The following is a 17,445-nucleotide window of genomic DNA, read 5'->3' as shown; positions in this document are numbered from 1 at the left end:
TTGCTGTGATGCAATGTACTAATAAATTCCTGAAATATTAAAAATAAATAAAATTTTGAAAGACAGATAATTTAATTTGCTTGTAGTGGGGTAGAAGAAAAAGACAAGATGAAGAAGAAAGTGATAATCTACATCGTAGTATCCCTGAGAACCAAGCCATAAGCCACAACTTACAAAGCCTACCATAAGGGACATTTTGGTGTAGAGACCAGGGCAGGTTATTCTTGAAGGCATGTTAACATAGAAAAGTGGAAATAGGAGGATGTTAGGTAATCTGAAACTGTGAAAGTACTGGAATTGGTTGCTAGGGGATCCCCAAATGTAGTCACTAACTGTTTGAAAGGAGTTTACTGAAAATATCATGAACCTTTAATACACACGGGTCAGTGTTTTATGACTTGAATTTAGCAAACATCTGTGTCTAAGAAGGAGGTAGAGGGCATGAAAAGGAATGGAAAGGGGAGGAGTCAAGTGCAACCACCTTGTTTAGAGATTAGTATATCAGACCATCAACTTCAGGAAATGGAACTACAGCACTTCAGTGTCTGTGTCAAAGTTTCCATGTCCTTTGGCTTTGCATTAGTTGATATCCAGTAATAGCAATGTGTACTTCAAAAACCAAATTTAAATTGGGAGGTAAAGGTCAAAGTAAGCAAGACATTAAGTTGAATCACGATTTTCTTGTGCTTGTATTCCACATTCAATGAGAAAAAAATTCCGCTTCTTTTTTTTAAGCTTTGTTTTATTTATTTGAAAGGCAGAGTTAGAGAGAGGTAGAGAGAGAGAGGTGTTCCATTTGCTGATTCACTCTCCAAATGGCCGCAGTGGCCGGAGCTGAGCTGATCCAAAGCCAGGAGCCAGGAGCTTCTTCCATGTCTCCCACATGGCTAAAGGGACTTTCCACTGCTTTCCCAGGTGCTTTAGCAGGGAGCTGGATTGGAAGTGGAGCAGCCAGGACTCAAACTGGTGTGCATATGGTATACCAGAACTGTAGGCTGTGGCTTTAACCTGCTGCACCACAGCACCATTCCCAAAACCTCACTTCTTGAAAAATAAATAAATAAAGCCATAAAGAAATTGTTCAGTGATATACTCACATTTTTATGTTGGTTACAAAGGAAGGCAGAAGCAGCTTGAGGTGTGGACGAAGGGAATGGAATTTAAAGCCCTTGATTCTCTCTACATCTGTGCTGTGCAGTGCAGTGGTTATCAGCTACCTGTGGCTGTTTAAATTTCAGCCAAATGAGTTAAAGCTAATATTTTGATCCTCAGTCTTACTTGTCACATTTCAGGTGCTCAGTAGCTTCTTTGGCTAGTGTTTGTTGAACAGCACTTCGAGAAGATATTTAGCCATTTTTATGTTCCTGGTTTTCTTACTGTAAAGTAAGTCAACCTTCGTTCAATTTCAGTGATAAATATCACAATTCTTTAACCATGTCCCATGAAACATTTCATTCTATGAGTTTCAACTGCTAGTGCTTACTATGCAATGAGAACTAGCCCTTGGAAAACAAAAGTCACACTTAAGATGTTTTCTATTGCATTTTTTTTAGTATTCAGTTGAGAGAGGTAATATGTTTAGGCTAATATATAAAGACATAGTAATTTTTCTCTTCTAAAAATACTCATGCTGTTGAGCTAATTTTGAGGGTGATGATGCACTCTGTGTTTCAGTATACCATATTTTGTCTCTCATTTTAATATCCAAGAGTCCTTGGAAGATTCCCAAAAGATATTTATCATTCTCTGTCATATCTTAATATTTATTTTGCAGAATCTTTCATGTAGAAAAGCTCATGAACACCAATTTAATATTCATAATGGTAGAGAGCAAGGGGACATGTCCCTGTGATACACGGCTGCTCATACAAGCAGAGCAAACTTGTATCCTTTGACTCGGAGAAGTTGGGAACAGAATGACCCCCGAAAGCAATGCATGTTTAACCCTGTCACAGGCATTATGCTTATAAAGAGAAACATTAATTAAAGTGTTGTGATCACCCCGTGGAGGCAGAAGGGACCCCCTCACCCCAGATTTGGCTTGAATTCAAGGATGATTGTGCCTCACGTGTACAGGCGGAGAATTCACAAGCCTAGTTCCTTCTATCCCTGACTGCTTGAACGGTTGTGTTGGATGAGAGTAATGGCATAGATGGCTCTTGTTCACGTTGGGAAATAAGTGCATTGCATTGTTTATTTTTAATCATGTGAGAACAAAAATAACTTCATATTCCTTAACAAGTCTCTTTAGCTGATGGGCCAGATCCTTGTGATATGGTTAAGCAACCCAGATATCGAAAAGGGCCAGATGTCTGCTTTGACAACAATGTCCTGGTAAGATGAAACTTTTACTGGATTAAAATACTGCCAATTAATGGTCAGCATCCACAAGAATTTAAGGAGATAAGTCGCAATTTTTAACTCAAACTTTAACGTCTTAATCATAGTTTTCCTTATTAACATGATGTACTTTCTGGTAGATAGGTTTTTATTTTTGTCATTTCAATAGTTTTCTTGGTTAGCATATACTTAACAGTTGCTTCTTCTATCTATCCTTCCCACAGAAATTGTACTTTCAAACACAGTTCCAATCAATTTACTAATAATCAAGGTCTAATTATTTTAAAGACTTTGTAATAAATAATAACTTATAGAATATGTTAGTTATGGTATATGTGTTGTCTGCCCTTATTTATATGCCAATCCTGAAGACATGAAAGTTACTTTTATTATAATATTTTATTATTTTGTATTAGTTTTCTGTATTTAAAAACCTGCCATCCAGTTATTGTCCATTAATTTATACTTCTACCTTCTCTTAGAAGGGTTTCTTTATTCTACTAGACATTAGATTTGTATTATTTACCTTAATTATTTTCTCTTTCTATTGTTTTAAGTTAGGTCAGTTACACAGAGTTAATTGGATTAAATATTTAATGTATATTATCTAAAGATGATCACTACTATTTCTATATTTCAGCTATCTTTTCCTAATAAACATTGTTCTGACTTATTACATATGTAATCAGCTTTATATTTTCTAGATTATTTTAATTATTAAGAAAAACTTTATTCTCAGATGGACACAAAAAATGCTCTGCCCACTTTTTTATAATTGATTTTTAAATCCTATATTCCCCCATCTTGTTTCTTCAAGGTATACCTTTGCATTAAGTGTCTTGCACACACATTTAAGCATCCAAACAGAGCACTATCATCTCATGAATGATTTATTCTGAAAAGATGTCAGAACATCTATTGATTTATATGCATTTAGAGGATTATTTATTTAGCTTATGTTTAGCTGCTCTAATATATAGCCACATTTGTCCCAGAAAGGGTAGGAGATTTTCAGTTACATATTATACAGTTAGATGATTTAAGTTAAAAATGGGGCAAAGAAGAAAGAAAATCAGTAGTGACTATTAGGGCTAAACAGCAAAGATGTGTTAGCTAGTAAGTTCCAGTTATCTCCAAGCACTATGGGGATCATTCTTCCTGATAGGAAAAGTGATTCAGAATCTTCAAAGTTGCCCATGCCAACTCATTGCCCAACTGTTAGCACCAGCTTTTTCAGTCTAAAGATTAAACTCACTCAGAAGTAACTTAAAAGGTATAGAAACCCTGTTTATCACCCAAAATATTCTTATCCCAGGAAGCTACCTTTTTTAATCAAAGCATTAAAAAGATTTAACTGATAAAATTTTCCAACAATTCAAGTTCCTGCCCATTTTCTATCAGGTTGTGTGTGAAAGTACAACTCCTGCTCAGTGGCTTGGTGTGCTGGTACTGTGTTGTGTTTCTTTAGCAGTGGAGTATGTTGGTAATGCTTATCTGCTACAGTCACTGTGATTCTGCTCTGAATGGAGGCTCACATGAACTGCTAACTGCCAGCAAATTGCATGAAATCTCATCTTGTATGTCTTCTTTTCTGTGTTTTCTTTCCTTTTCCTGTACTTGCTACTTTGCCCGTTATTAATAGGATCAACTTATATGCACAACGAGTCGTGCCTGTACCATGATGTCAGCTCCTATCTTCATTTTACTGCAAGTTTTCATGTGGTGTGGATGGTCAGTCACTTTCTCTAATTTTTCTTTGTTTTTGTTTTTGGCTTGAAATTTTATAAAATAACCCATATCCCTAAATTCACAATAATAAATGTCCTGAAACCAGGCTATTCAAATTCCAGTGCTACTGTTGCTTTGTAAGTGGCTGATTTCAAATGGTGTGTTAAGTTTCTAATCCTAAACAGAACATATCATTTTCCTGTATTTATTTAAAAATCATTATTTTCTCTTTAGGTGTTTGGGTATTAATTAAATCAATGTGGAAAAAAATTATATATGTCTCATGATATCACTTTTACTAAAGAATCTTGATGCCAATTATCAGAGCTAGATGTTTCAATTTATGTTCAAAAATGCTAACAAAAAATTATAGGACCATTTTAATTGTTTAAGAACTTCTGAATCAGTCATTCTGATTTTTCCTTGCTTTTAAATGAATCTTGTTTAAAAAACTTGCTGGGTTTTTACTCCCCAAATATTGATATTCTGAGTGAAAAGTTTCAGTACAGGTGTTTCTAAGTTCATTTTATTTAATTTGCTTATGTTATTTGCCAAAACTTGTCATTATTTATTAACCTTTTGAAAAAATTCTGAATTTTATAAGCAGCACTAGTATCAAATGTTTTAGGACTTGGATCTCTTTTCATTGTTCTATTTATTGTTTTGAAATTTCTTTTCTGATGCTCTAGCATCATCATGATTGTATTACTAGAACACTGTTGTGTTTTTTCTTCGTTGGTTTCCAGGTATTCATTGCGTAGGGAACCACTAGATGGAGATGTGGCCGTTACTATGCATGGAGGGAGCTAATGAGGGTGGTGAGGAGGGGGGAGTGTGGGTAGCAGAGGGAATATCAGAAAAAAAAAAAAAATGATTTGTTTTGAGATAGTAAAATAATAGTTGCCATTGCTGAAAATCCCTATTAAAGAAAACCCTAGCTGATTTTAAAAAGTAAATGACTAAAACAAAACCCACATTCTCCAAGTACACATTTGTAAAATTAATACATAGGCAGCTATTTAAAATTGATTTTTTGAAGAAGAAACTAAGTAATAAAATTATATGTTTTGAAAATTGTCTCTGTGGTCATAATGTAAATGAACAAACAAGAACATAACAGTATCAAATTATGTGCTGTGGATGAGGAATAGTATAAAAATTAGATACATTTTCACCTGTGAGTCACAAGTTTACGCCATCACAGTATTTTCAGGTAAGACTTACAGGTTACCAAGGAAGGGCAAAATTTTGCAAGTGCTGTTGCCAAATGTCCGCCCCCTTTTTACCTTTATCTTGAAAAATCTGTAATTACCAGCGAATTTTTGAATTTTTCATCTAAGATTCTACTGGTAATATTTTTCTTTTTCACCATTGTTGTTTCACAAAATAAACATCAACATAGGCTTGATGGAATGACATCAGTACATTTGGGCAAAACAAATTGCAGGTGATAGAAAGAGCACATCTGGGATTTCTTGACGTCACTCTGTCCTTGAGAAATACTTAGTGATTCATCCCGAGAAGGCAGTGTTGATGGTGTATACTTTTCATTAGCAAAACTTGGTTAGTTATTTTAAAGTACAGGTATGAGTATGGAACAGTGAATCCCATTAATGTGATTTGAGTGTTGACATGATGTCAAAGGAAAGTATTATTTTCTCCAAAACCTTAACTTTAAAAAAAAATATTATGAGTAAAAATATTGCCAGGATAGTTGGCAGTTGTTTTTCGCATTGAGGACCAATAAAAGTCAAGATCTAAACTTCAGTGTTAGTCTAGCTGAAATTCACAATTAGTGGTAGATTAGATTCTGCTTACAGGACAAGAGGAAAGATAGTGTAAGCTCCAGAGTAAGTATCTCTAATGCACTTAAAAAATGACTCTGTCTGCATCTAGGGCCCTTGCACTCTGTGCAATCCAGAAAGGGTAAAGATTAAGGATTATAGTTACAAAGCTCCAACCATGAGGACTTCTTTAACACACAAATGTAAAAGTGAGACCTTCTGACACAAGTTTTTGGAGAAACTTCAGTCTTCCTGAATAAAAATAACAAACCTGGGGCTGGCACAGTAGGTTAAAGCCATGGCTTTGTATGGGTGCCATTTCGAGTTTCGGCTGTTCCACTTCTGATCTAGCTCCCTGCTAATGCACTTGGGAAAGCACCGGAGAATGGCTCAAGTGTCTAGACCTCTGCCACCCACATAGGAGACCTGGAAGATGCTCCTGGCTCCTGGTTCAGCCTGGCCCAGCCCTGGCTGTTGTGGCCATTTGGGAAGTGAGCCAGGGTATGGAAGATCTCTTATCTTTGTCTCTCCTCTCTCTGTAACTCTGCCTTTCAAATAAATAAATACTTTAAAAAAAAGAAAGAAAGTGTGGGGAGCAACTCGGACTAGACTAAGTTACTGGAATTAAGACTTATTCTATGTATCTGCTTTCCCACAATATGGCGCTGGGAGAGGAGGAAACAGCTTCTACACAGCTGCCTCCAATTCAACCAATAAACAGCAGGACCTGCTCCTGATTGGAGGAGAGCAGCGTACTCGGCGTGTGGGTAGCAGAGTTGGGATTGGTGGAAGAGGACTATAAAGGAGGAGAGAGACAACATGCACCAGGAACATCTAAAGGGAACACCTGTGCAGCCCCCGAGAGAGCCGGCTGGCGGTGTGCCGCTCCCCCGCGGAAGTGGGGAAAGTGGCTAGGGGGAACCGCCCTTCCACGGAGGTGGAAGGGACGGTAGCCAACCCGGGAAGAACCAGCAGCAAACCCGGGGAGGGCCGAGCAGACAAAAGAACAGCGCAGGGTCCTGTGTCGTTCCTCCGCGAAGAGGGGGAGCGACATAATGGTGCTGTGACTCGGATATGAAGCCTAGGCAGGGTTTAGTGTCGTTCCTCCATGAAGAGGGGGAGCGACAGAAAGAAAAGAACAAGCCTAAACTTTATCAAGGAAGAAAGTAAAACAAATCAGTTCTTTGAGAAATATTGTTATTTTTTGCAAATGCAATTTCTAAAAGTACATTATTGTCTTCAGAAAAATAAATAAATAGTAATCAGTCAGCATTTGGTGAGTTAATAAGTGTTAAGATACTGTGGCAGAGAACAAATTGTTTGGGCATCGTTTTTATTAAAAGAGTTATCGTGGCCAGCGCCGCGGCTCACTAGGCTAATCCTCCGCCTTGCGGTGCCAGCACACAGGGTTCTAGTCCCGGTCAGGGCGCTGGATTCTGTCCCGGTTGCCCCTCTTCCAGGCCAGTTCTCTGCTGTGGCCAGGGAGTGCAGTGGAGATGGCCCAAGTGCTTGGGCCCTGCACCCCATGGGAGACCAGGATAAGTACCTGGCTCCTGCCAGCGGATCAGCGCAGTGCGCCGGCCGCAGCACGCTGGCCGCGGAGGCCATTGGAGGGTAAACCAACGGCAAAAGGAAGACCTTTCTCTCTGTCTCTCCCTCTCACTGTCCACTCTGCCTGTCAAAAAGAAAAAAGAGTTATTGTGCAGTATCCATCTGCCTCAATAACTCGAGACTTATCTGAATTTGGAAGTTAGCCATGATTTGGTAGGTGTCCTCACTAGTGATTTGCCTTTGAAGGAAATGAAATGACAGCTGTAATTCCCAAAGAGCAAACAACTGAGCCTTACGACCGTGCCACGTTCTGTTGGTGAGATGTATTTCTAAAGTTTTAAATACATCAAAGATGGATGAGCTCTTGCTGATTGCCTCAAGTTCTGTTTGGGGAAAGACAGGCAAGACTAAGGTTCGATGATACTTCTTTAACATCAGTAAATTGGAGAGGTTTGCACTGTTGTTGTTCCTCCTTGAACAAACTAAACCTTGACACGAAGTCACATGAATATAATTATGATTTAATTTTTTTTACTTTTAGCAAGTCATTTAATAAGTAATGGAGAAGGAAAAGTAATAAAGAATTCTCAGTTGATATCTTTATTTAAGAGTCTTTTGAGAGATGTTCCCTTTGAAGAATGCTAGTAAAATTAGTCTATCATATTTTAAAGCCAAGATACATGTAAAATGGCATAGCATTCTTTCTCTGTTTTAATGTGCTAAGCTGAAACAAGATACCAATCTGTTATTTGCTACTATAATAGTCTTTAAAAATAAGTCTTTTACTGGTGTCAAACTCTAGAAGACAGAGGAAATGCTGAGGTTTCTCCCGTATCTGTTCTTTGTGATTCAGAATGTATCTCATGTACTTCCAGAGAATAATTTCTAGTGTCAGTATATGTGGTGGCACCATGCAAACACATGCAAAAACATGATCAGGAAACTGTTTGAACAACCTGCAGATGACAGGGACTTCAAATAACTTATCTACAGGATCACCTCCCAGATTGGAACAGACTTATCTCATCACCACATGGAGGAAATGAAACCCTCCCCCCCCAAAAAAAAAATATAGAAAAATAATGAAGATCCAGAGAGAATATTTTTCTTTCCATAACACATTTCTAAACCATAAAGATGTGTTTTATGTTAAGAATTTCCTTGACAAAATCCACCCTTACTACATAAAGGAGTCTCCTTTGCATGCTAATTTTTCATCCATCTAAATAATTATTTCCTGGAACTGGGGACTGCTTGTGGTACTCCTCCGAGTGAGTGTTTCATGTTGGCAGCACTTCTAGCCACTCAATATGTGTGCTGCCTTATTGAGTACCTACTGTTTACTTACCAAGGACTAAAACTGCACACCTATGTATCAGGCCACGCTTCTGAGTGTGAGATACTTGAGCTACACTAAAGCAGTATTTTAAACCTGCAGTTCAGATATAACTGGGCGTCCTGTTTTACACCTGGTTACTGTAGTTGGAGAGAACATCATCTTAGCAAAGAGCAAGACAAAGGTCCTGTTGCAGAGACATCCTGAGTTCCCTGGATTAGAGTGAGTGGTAGGGGAGAGGAGAGGAATGTGGGAAGGTGAAGTGGAAAGGCAGCCAGACCCCAAACCCCAGAAAGAACACAGGCTTTGTTCAGGACTGTGGATGCTGTTCTGACAGTGATGAGAAATTTCAAGCAGGCATAAAAGGTTTTTATAGTTTTCAGGAGACTATAAAATGGCAGGATAGAAACAATGAGACATGTTTTGCAGAAGTGTAGGCAAGAAATGGTGGTGGTGGCTTAGACCTGAGAGAGAGGGAGAGGTGATGGGTGTGGGGGTATATGTTGATGCCAGAGTTCACAGGACATGCTGATGGCTGATTTGAGATGAATTACAAATGACTTACATTCTTTGGCTTGGTCTGCCACTTTAGAAGTACTTTTTACTGATACTCAGAATAATAATATTTTGGAGCAAGTGAAATTTTTTTTTTTTAACAGGCAGAGTGGACAGTGAGAGAGAGAGAGAGAGAGAGAAAGGTCTTCCATTGCTGTTGGTTCACCCTCCAATGGCCGCCACGGCCGGCGCGCTGCAGCCCACGCACCGCGCTGATCCGACGGCAGGAGCCAGGTGCCTCTCCTGGTCTCCCATGGGGTGCAGGGCCCCAGCACTTGGGCCATCCTCCACTGCACTCCCGGGCCACAGCAGAGAACTGGCCTGGAAGAGGGGCAACCGGGACAGAATCCAGCGCCCCAACCGGTACTAGAACCCTGTGTGCTGGCGCCGCTAGGTGGAGGATTAGCCTATTGAGCCGCGGCGCCGGCCTGAGCAAGTGAAATTTTAAATCTCCATGAGAGATCCAAGTAGTGATCTGGAAGTCAGAGAAGAATTTGGGGCTAAAGATACAAAAGAACGAGTTATTAGCAAATACATGAAATTTAAAGCTGTGATACTGGGTGAGGTGACCTACACAGAGTACACATGAAAAATAAAAAGAGGAGAGAGCAAGCGGACCCCTGGAAAAGTCTAGCATTTAGAGGGCATGACAAGGAGGAGCTCAAGCCAAGGAGAGTAAGACTGACCACAAACAACTTTCCAGGAAAGCCAGAGGAGTATGTTAACCAAAAATACATGACAAAATATATTTTTAAAGAGTTATTCATTAGAAAAACGGAGTTACAGAGAGGGGGAGAGAGAGAAAGTGAGATCTCTGTGTTCCCTGCCCAAATGGCCACAATGGGCCAGACCAAAGCCAGGAGTTAGGAACTGCATGGTCTCCCACGTGGGTGGCAGGGGCCTGGCCAGAGCACTTGGGCCATCTTACCAGGGGTATTAGTAGGAACTGGATCGGAAGTGGAGTGGCCAGGACTCAAACCGGCACTCAGATATGGGACACAGCTTAATCTGCTGTGCCACAGAGCTAATCGCCATGAGAAAATATTTCAGGGAAAGAATGCTATACATTGTAAAATGCTCCTGAAAGGTAAAATAGGAAGAGAGCTAAGAACTGTTTTATGATTCTATTTAGATTGAGGAAATAAGCTTTTGAAACAGTAACATTTTCCTTCATAGATGCTTTTCTTCCAGTCTTGTCTTTAACAAATGAAATAGGAGTTCTACTGCCTTAAAATAAAATTCAAGACAAATTTTTTGTTTACCAGGTAGCAGGTGTGGTATTAAATCCCAGAGAATACAATGAGCCAGAGTTCTTACTGTTTAGATGACAAGCTTTGTAAAATAATTGTGGGGAATGAAACTTCATGTGGCCATGCATTCATTTACTATTATTTTGGGTCTTGAAAGGTGCACCTTGGATTAATGAATTCCTAACATATGTTTAAGAGGATAAGATGTGAGGTTTCTTAAAATGTAACCCACTATGTTAAAAGGAATTAGGGGATGTAAAAATGTTACAGAGTAAAGAATAACTTTGCATTAGAAGGGAACCAAATGAGCCACCACTACATTGGCAAATCCAAGTGAGGATATTCATTGCTACTAGTTAATGGTTCTCTAAATAAGATACACCTCTCTTTTTAGCTTACTTCTTCATTTTAAATACATATTTTCAAAAGAGGATCCTTTCATTGTTTACGGTTCAAATATGTCACTCTTTAATTCTAGATAGAAATCCAGGGGCTACAAATGCAGTATGTGATCACCTTAGAAATGGGATATAGGAGAAGTTCATTTCTTAAGCAAACTGTTCCTTCTGGCATATTCTTCCTACAATCACAATTCTTGGAAATATGAAACATAGTATTAACTTTTATTTTTATGTCTTACATTTAGTAATATATAGAATTTTTGTTACTATGAAATTGTTTTACTTAAAAATGATATACTCTTATTACTCAATGTAACACTTGCGATTAAGGCATTTTCTTTCATAATCATCTAGTCTACAACTAAATATTTAAAACACTTGACAAATGCTGCTATGGAAATTGCTTTGTCTAAAATTGCTGAACAATAATATCCAAGACACTATCATTTATTTTTTAATTAAAGCAGTTTTGAGAGGTAAGTTTAGAAATGGGAAAAATAACGGGTTACTCTGAAAATATCATACTAAATGGCGTTTACATTTTTATTTTTTTCTTTCCAATAGGAGGATTATACTGACTGCGGTGGGGTCTCTGGATTAAATCCTTCCCTGTGGTCCATCATCGGGATACAGTTTGTACTGCTTTGGCTGGTTTCTGGCAGCAGACACTGCCTATTATGACCTTCTAAAACCAAATCTCCATAATTAAACTCCAGACCCTGCCACAACATGATCCCTCCGTTATGTTAAAGTAGGGTCAACTGTTAAATCAGAACATTAGCTGGGCCTCTGCCATGGCAGAGCCCTAAGGCGCAGACTCATCAGGCACCCACTGGCTGCATGTCAGGGTGTCCAGTCCTGAAACTTGTGTGAATGCTGCATCATCTATGTATAACATCAAAGCAGAATTCTATACGTGCTCTCTTGGCAAATCTGGGAGTTTGTTGTTGCATTGTTGGTGATCCATGTAAAAGGGCTCCCCATCCAGTTGTTTATGAATCATAAGAACTGTCTTGATTTTGACCTGGAATTTTGACTTGCTGCAATTCTACCAAGAAAATCTATTAGGGGAAGGGGGAGGTTGTTTTTGCCTTCACTTCTTCTGTTAAAAGTTAATTCCTGCTTTGAGTGGTTAGTGACTATATATAACAATATAATATAAAGAGAGAGAATTAACATTGGACTGTGGATATATGAATAATGGCTAATTTTGTACCAAAAAAAATGCCGTGAATAAAATGCCTTATGAAGAATGGCTTCTCTGCCAAAAGCAAAACACAATTGATGACCAATTAAATTTTGGTGGAGTAACGAATTAATGATTGAAATAACAACTAAGAGATTATTAAACTAAAGGTGCTTGAGGGTACAATTTGAATATGTGACGTATTTCCTCATAAATGTAAGCCCTTAAATGCTTTGATGTCACGTTCCTTTTGTTCGCAGTACAGTTAGGTAGTGCTAGCCAGATATTTAAAGATGCTATAAGAAAAGCCTGTTGGGGGGAGGGGAAATGTTTTTCTTGTGACAAATGAACTTGGGTTACCAAGGGTATTTGCATGATGCTGCTACTATTTTAACTTTTCAGTTTGTTTTTCTCTTACTGTAGAGTGTAGTCCTTTGAAAAGTTAACTGAGTGACATTATTGTTATGTAAGAATCTGAACCTTGCAGTGTAAATGCACCTCAGTCATCTTCTAAAATGTTGTTAAACTACTCTGAATATACTGTGCAATGTAAAGTGCTGAATGATTGGGTTAGGTAAATGGTGAAATGAGAATTAATGGATTTTATACAGATTCGTGCTTTTGCCTGAAAACCTATGTACAGATATTTTAAGTACATAAATCAGATTTGACACATTTATTTTTTGAAAAGCACATATATGTTCTCAAAGAAGGTTCATTCTGGGTTTCCTCTTTGTTCTTTTCAACAGTAGCATGGACAATCCAAAAAGCGCTGCTGCTTGTGCCCCTCCACTTTAAATTCTATTATCATTTGACAGAAATTTCCATATAACCTGCTGAGGGTTTTACAGTAATCTGAACAAATAGGAAACCTTGAATCTATATGTATGCACATGAACACTTGATTGTGAATAATAAAATTTTTTTTATACAGCCTCAGAGGTGAAAATGGTTAGCGTAGTAAATCAGATATTTCATTACAGGTTGACATGATAGCAGAGTATTACTTATGCTTTTAAAAATTATTTTCAGGAGTAAACAGTATTTGAAGAAGGAGTAAAAACAACGAATGTGTAACTAGCGTAATGAGTAATTTTACTGAAGGCTGAAAGTATGCAGATTTTTTTATGGTAAAATGCTTTTTTTTTTTTCATCTTTTGAACATGCCAAATAATTGGTGTGTGTAAATGCTGGAAATTTTCTTATATATCATTTTTAAGTCAAAGTTATTAACATTATCCAGCATGCTTTAATATGCTCCACATATCAAAGGTAGAACCAATTCTTTAGCATAGTTGAAAAGGTATATTTGTTTTGTCTTTAGCTTTACATACATTTGTAATTCCCTCCCACCACCAATATGCCCTAGATACCATTTGTGTACATCTCCTTATTTAAGATTTTTTTTTTTTAACTTAAAATGGGGTAGGGGGTAGGGAAAGTGGAACCACTTTGCCAATGATTGTTCTAAGAGTTGACATCAGTTACCATTTCTAATGCACTGTCATGATTTTGTTGTCTCATTCATAACTGGTATCAACATTTTAGAAGACACCAAAGTGATAGAAAAGAAAAATACAGAACTTCTCACTATATTGACTATATGTTTAAATCATATTGTTTGTTAATTAAATATTTAAAACTTATTGTAACTTTTGCTAGATTTTTAAATCATTGAAGTGTTGAGAAGGGGATATCAAAACAAAAAAAAGATAGTTTGTGTATATAAATGACTCACATTAAAACAATTGAATTGCTTCCAGCATACAACAGACTACCTTAAAATTATGTTTAAAGTCTATAAAATATATTTTCATGGGTAATGTCAGTTATATAGTACGTTTCCATCAACTGCATTATTGTTATATTAATCATAGTTAAACTTGGCATCTCTTGACAGAACCCTATTTGACTTCTGTTCCCATCAAAATATACTTATATGCATGAGTCTTGCTATAAACCTCTATTTTCTGTTATATGATGAAGTTATATCCTGTGACAACCATGTACAAGGAAATAAATGGGGTAAGAACATGCTCTCTGCCTAAAAGTTTTTCTCATGACTGATACTGAGTCCTCATGGCTTTAGAATACTTTTTTGGAAGACAGTAATACCCATCCCATCAACTTGTTTTTAAATTTACCACTGGTTTTCTGTGAGTTCTGTTGATAAGAACTATAATTCTATCCTATTATTAATATTGATTCCCAAAGACAGAACAAGAGATCAATAAAAAAGGTCTTAAACTGTTTTCACTTATTTAATTTTTGCTATATTCATGTAGGCTAATGCAGTTTGTTACCAAAACACAGTCAAAATCAGTCTTGCATTGATGTTAACATTTCACATTAATGATTTCTTTGTATTTTCTTCATTTGAACAACCAGCATTACTGCCAAACACCAGTCGTGGTCCATATTTGTAACAGGTTTTTAACATGACATAGTTAGCAAGTTTGATTGAAAAGATTTTTAGGTCCTGGGCCTTTAAGATTTTGGTATGATCTTTTTTCATGTTTCTAATGCTTGAGGCGTTAGTGCTTAACTTGGAAAAAAAAAAACAGTGTTGCTGCCATTTGTAAGTTTTCCTATAATATTCCTTTTATTAACTTTAAACTGGCCTTATGGGGTTCAAATAGGCAGTATCCCTTTTAAGTGACCTTTGCAACCCAAGTGTTACTTGCTTATTTGATGCTCTCTTGTATGTTACATCTCATTTAAATCTTCGTATTGTCTCCACCAAAGCTCAAATTCTGTCTTAATTTAAAACTCTTAAGCTGTTCCATTAATCATCTTAGTTGACATTAAACTGTCTGAAAGTAGAGTCAGATCTAGTGAGACAAAATGGATGTACTTTTTTAATGTAGAATAGAAAGACTATCTCACTCAAATTTCAAATATTTTATTCTCATCTGGAACCTGTATTGTTTCTTCTAGCAGAATGTTAATATTGTTAATATTCAATGTACATTTCTGTAAAGAGCAAATCAATAAAATGAAAATATCAAATGCTGAAACATTGCAAGAGTTTTGAAGAATTAGACAACTCCTACTGATGGTTTCATCTACTTCATTTCTAATTCACGTAATTATCTTGAAGAAATTCCACTGAGACTAATGGGATACTGTCTTGCATAGATGCCAACTGAGTTTCCAGTGTGACCTGGCAAAGCTGTCTTCTCGTGCTGTATGAGTGTTGGATCATGCTTTTAGAATACTTTTATTGAAATGCTCTGTGTGCATTCCAGTGAAAGGCCAAGTGGCTTTTGTGAACAATAGATCTCTTCTCCCCCTTTATTATGTTCTCTTGACACTTTTGTGGAAATTAACTAGCCTGATAAAAAACATTTTGTAAAAATTTGTATAATACTGTTATAAAAATATTTATAATCCCAGAAAATGTTGTGTTAAATCTTGTGCAAAAACAGTATATTCAGAATAAAAGTTTATCATTTAAAGTCACCACACAGTTTGGGTCTTTTGCTTTTTTTAAGGTCAACTTGAAAGATACAGAAGGCTGTGTCATAAATATTTTTTATAAAAGCAGGCCTTTCAGGGGAAAGAATTCTGGTTTGGGGAGATAAAAACCTGGGGTTGCAGAGTGTTTTTTATAATTGCAAACCTCATCTCACAAACCGCTGCGCTTGTATTTCCTTGATGTAACTCTGACCCTTCTCACTGGTGCCCTCGGCACTGCAGCATTTGGGAACGTCAGTCACACTTTGAACTTCGATTGTGAGAAACATTTCGTAGGTAAATATGATGTTTACGTGGATCTTTAGAGACCTTGGGGGAAATACGAAAGTACTTCAAAAAGTTCATGGGAAATGGACTTAGATGTTTATTTTGATGCAAACAAAATTGAAATCCTAACATGGTTTTTTCACAATATGCATTTTTCACGAATTTTTGAAGACCCTTCATATTCATGAATTTAAAAAAATGCACCAAAAATAACAACTTTGAATTCCATTTTCTAAGAGCTTTCTGAGGACCTTCATAGTTTGAAAGAAACAAGGTAGAATTTCTGAAATCTGCATATCTTTCATACATCTAACATCTAAATATTTCTATCTTATAGCAAATAATGAGACAATGAAGTGTAAGAAGTCCCCCCACACACAAAAATCTGTTGGGTTCTGTTTATGCCAATTTTTGGTGCAATCAAGTACAGGCTAAATCTGTTTTCTTTGTCTGTCTTGGAAATCCTATGGGAGTGAGCAAACATACCTACTTGTGGGTGGAATGCTGTTGATGGTCATTACTGGAAGCCTGGCCCCCACCATGTCTGATCAAGGCACTTTAGCAGGAAAACCCCTACTTAAAACTGTAAGGTGGATAGCATTTGTATTTTGAACATCTGGCTTCATTCTGTACCAATTTATCTTCTCAATCAATACTCTTACTCTCCAGAGACCCTCATTTCCTCTATCAATCATCTTGATCCCATTTCCACCTCTTCTGTTGGGAACTTGCTTTATCAATGCTTTCTTAGGTGTATTCAATCCCATTTCTTTGCAACCTTTCCCCCCTTTGTCTACAAACTGATTCAGAGTACTTACTTTTATTGAAAACAAACATCTATTGCTGCCCATTAATGCTATTTGTTAGACTTACAAACCTAGAAAGAAAATATTTTATATCCACAGGACTACTGTTGATAGTTCTTTTGTTTTGCATTATACTCAACTGATTTTAAAATTTTACATCCATAAGACATGTTATCTCTGGTCTCTAGTTTTGTGCTAACATCAGTATGAGGTCTTAATAATTTCAAAGTCTTGGACATGTCTTGATTCCAGAATATTGTGATCTCAAAAGTGGAGTGATTCACAGAACACCTATACCATTTCACATAAATTGGTATACTACTCAACAATGCTATTTATTATTGAATTGAACTATTTTAAAAATGTACTTAAGGACTTTAATGTTCCTACCATAATTGGAAAATCAATACAACTTGACACAATTAGTAGGTGTGTCCCATTAAAGTAAGCTTATAGCTATTGCAATGGGAAGAAATCAGTCAGCATATGCCTACATGCCTACTGTCAAATGTGCCTGTTTAACAAAGTATGTCTGTAGTGTACTTATTATAATGATAGATTAGGCAGATTTTTATAGTTCTGCCATTAATGTTTTAAAGTATAAATCTGGATTCAAACATATAACTATTAAGTATTAATATGTTAAAATATACATGGATGAAATATTTTTCAAAGATGTAATTTTCTTTGGTGTGTAGGGTTTTTTTCCCCCCAAAACACTTTATCATGATCATAATAGTTCTGTGGTCAATTTAAACATTTTC

At 36.9% G+C, this 17,445-nt stretch overlaps 1 protein-coding gene across 14 annotated transcripts in view; it reads left to right on the top strand.

The window, feature by feature from the left end:
* The window catches only part of CACNA2D1 (calcium voltage-gated channel auxiliary subunit alpha2delta 1), a 524,460-nt gene extending 508,867 nt beyond the window's left edge, over positions 1–15,593 (top strand). For 7 of the 14 annotated variants that reach the window (XM_070069807.1, XM_070069805.1, XM_070069806.1 and 4 more), the window contains 3 exons: positions 1,775–1,884; positions 2,252–2,334; positions 11,510–15,593. In XM_070069807.1, the coding sequence (XP_069925908.1) occupies positions 1,775–1,884; positions 2,252–2,334; positions 11,510–11,626 (310 nt within the window). In that variant the 3' untranslated portion in view covers positions 11,627–15,593. 14 annotated transcript variants of the gene reach the window in all.
* The last annotated feature ends 1,852 nt before the right edge of the window (positions 15,594–17,445 follow it).

This window comes from Oryctolagus cuniculus, chromosome 3 (assembly GCF_964237555.1).
Source record: "Oryctolagus cuniculus chromosome 3, mOryCun1.1, whole genome shotgun sequence".
Taxonomy (NCBI): domain Eukaryota; kingdom Metazoa; phylum Chordata; class Mammalia; order Lagomorpha; family Leporidae; genus Oryctolagus; species Oryctolagus cuniculus.
The sequence above is the reverse complement of the archived record's forward strand: the minus strand, read 5'-3'. Positions and strand labels throughout refer to the sequence as shown.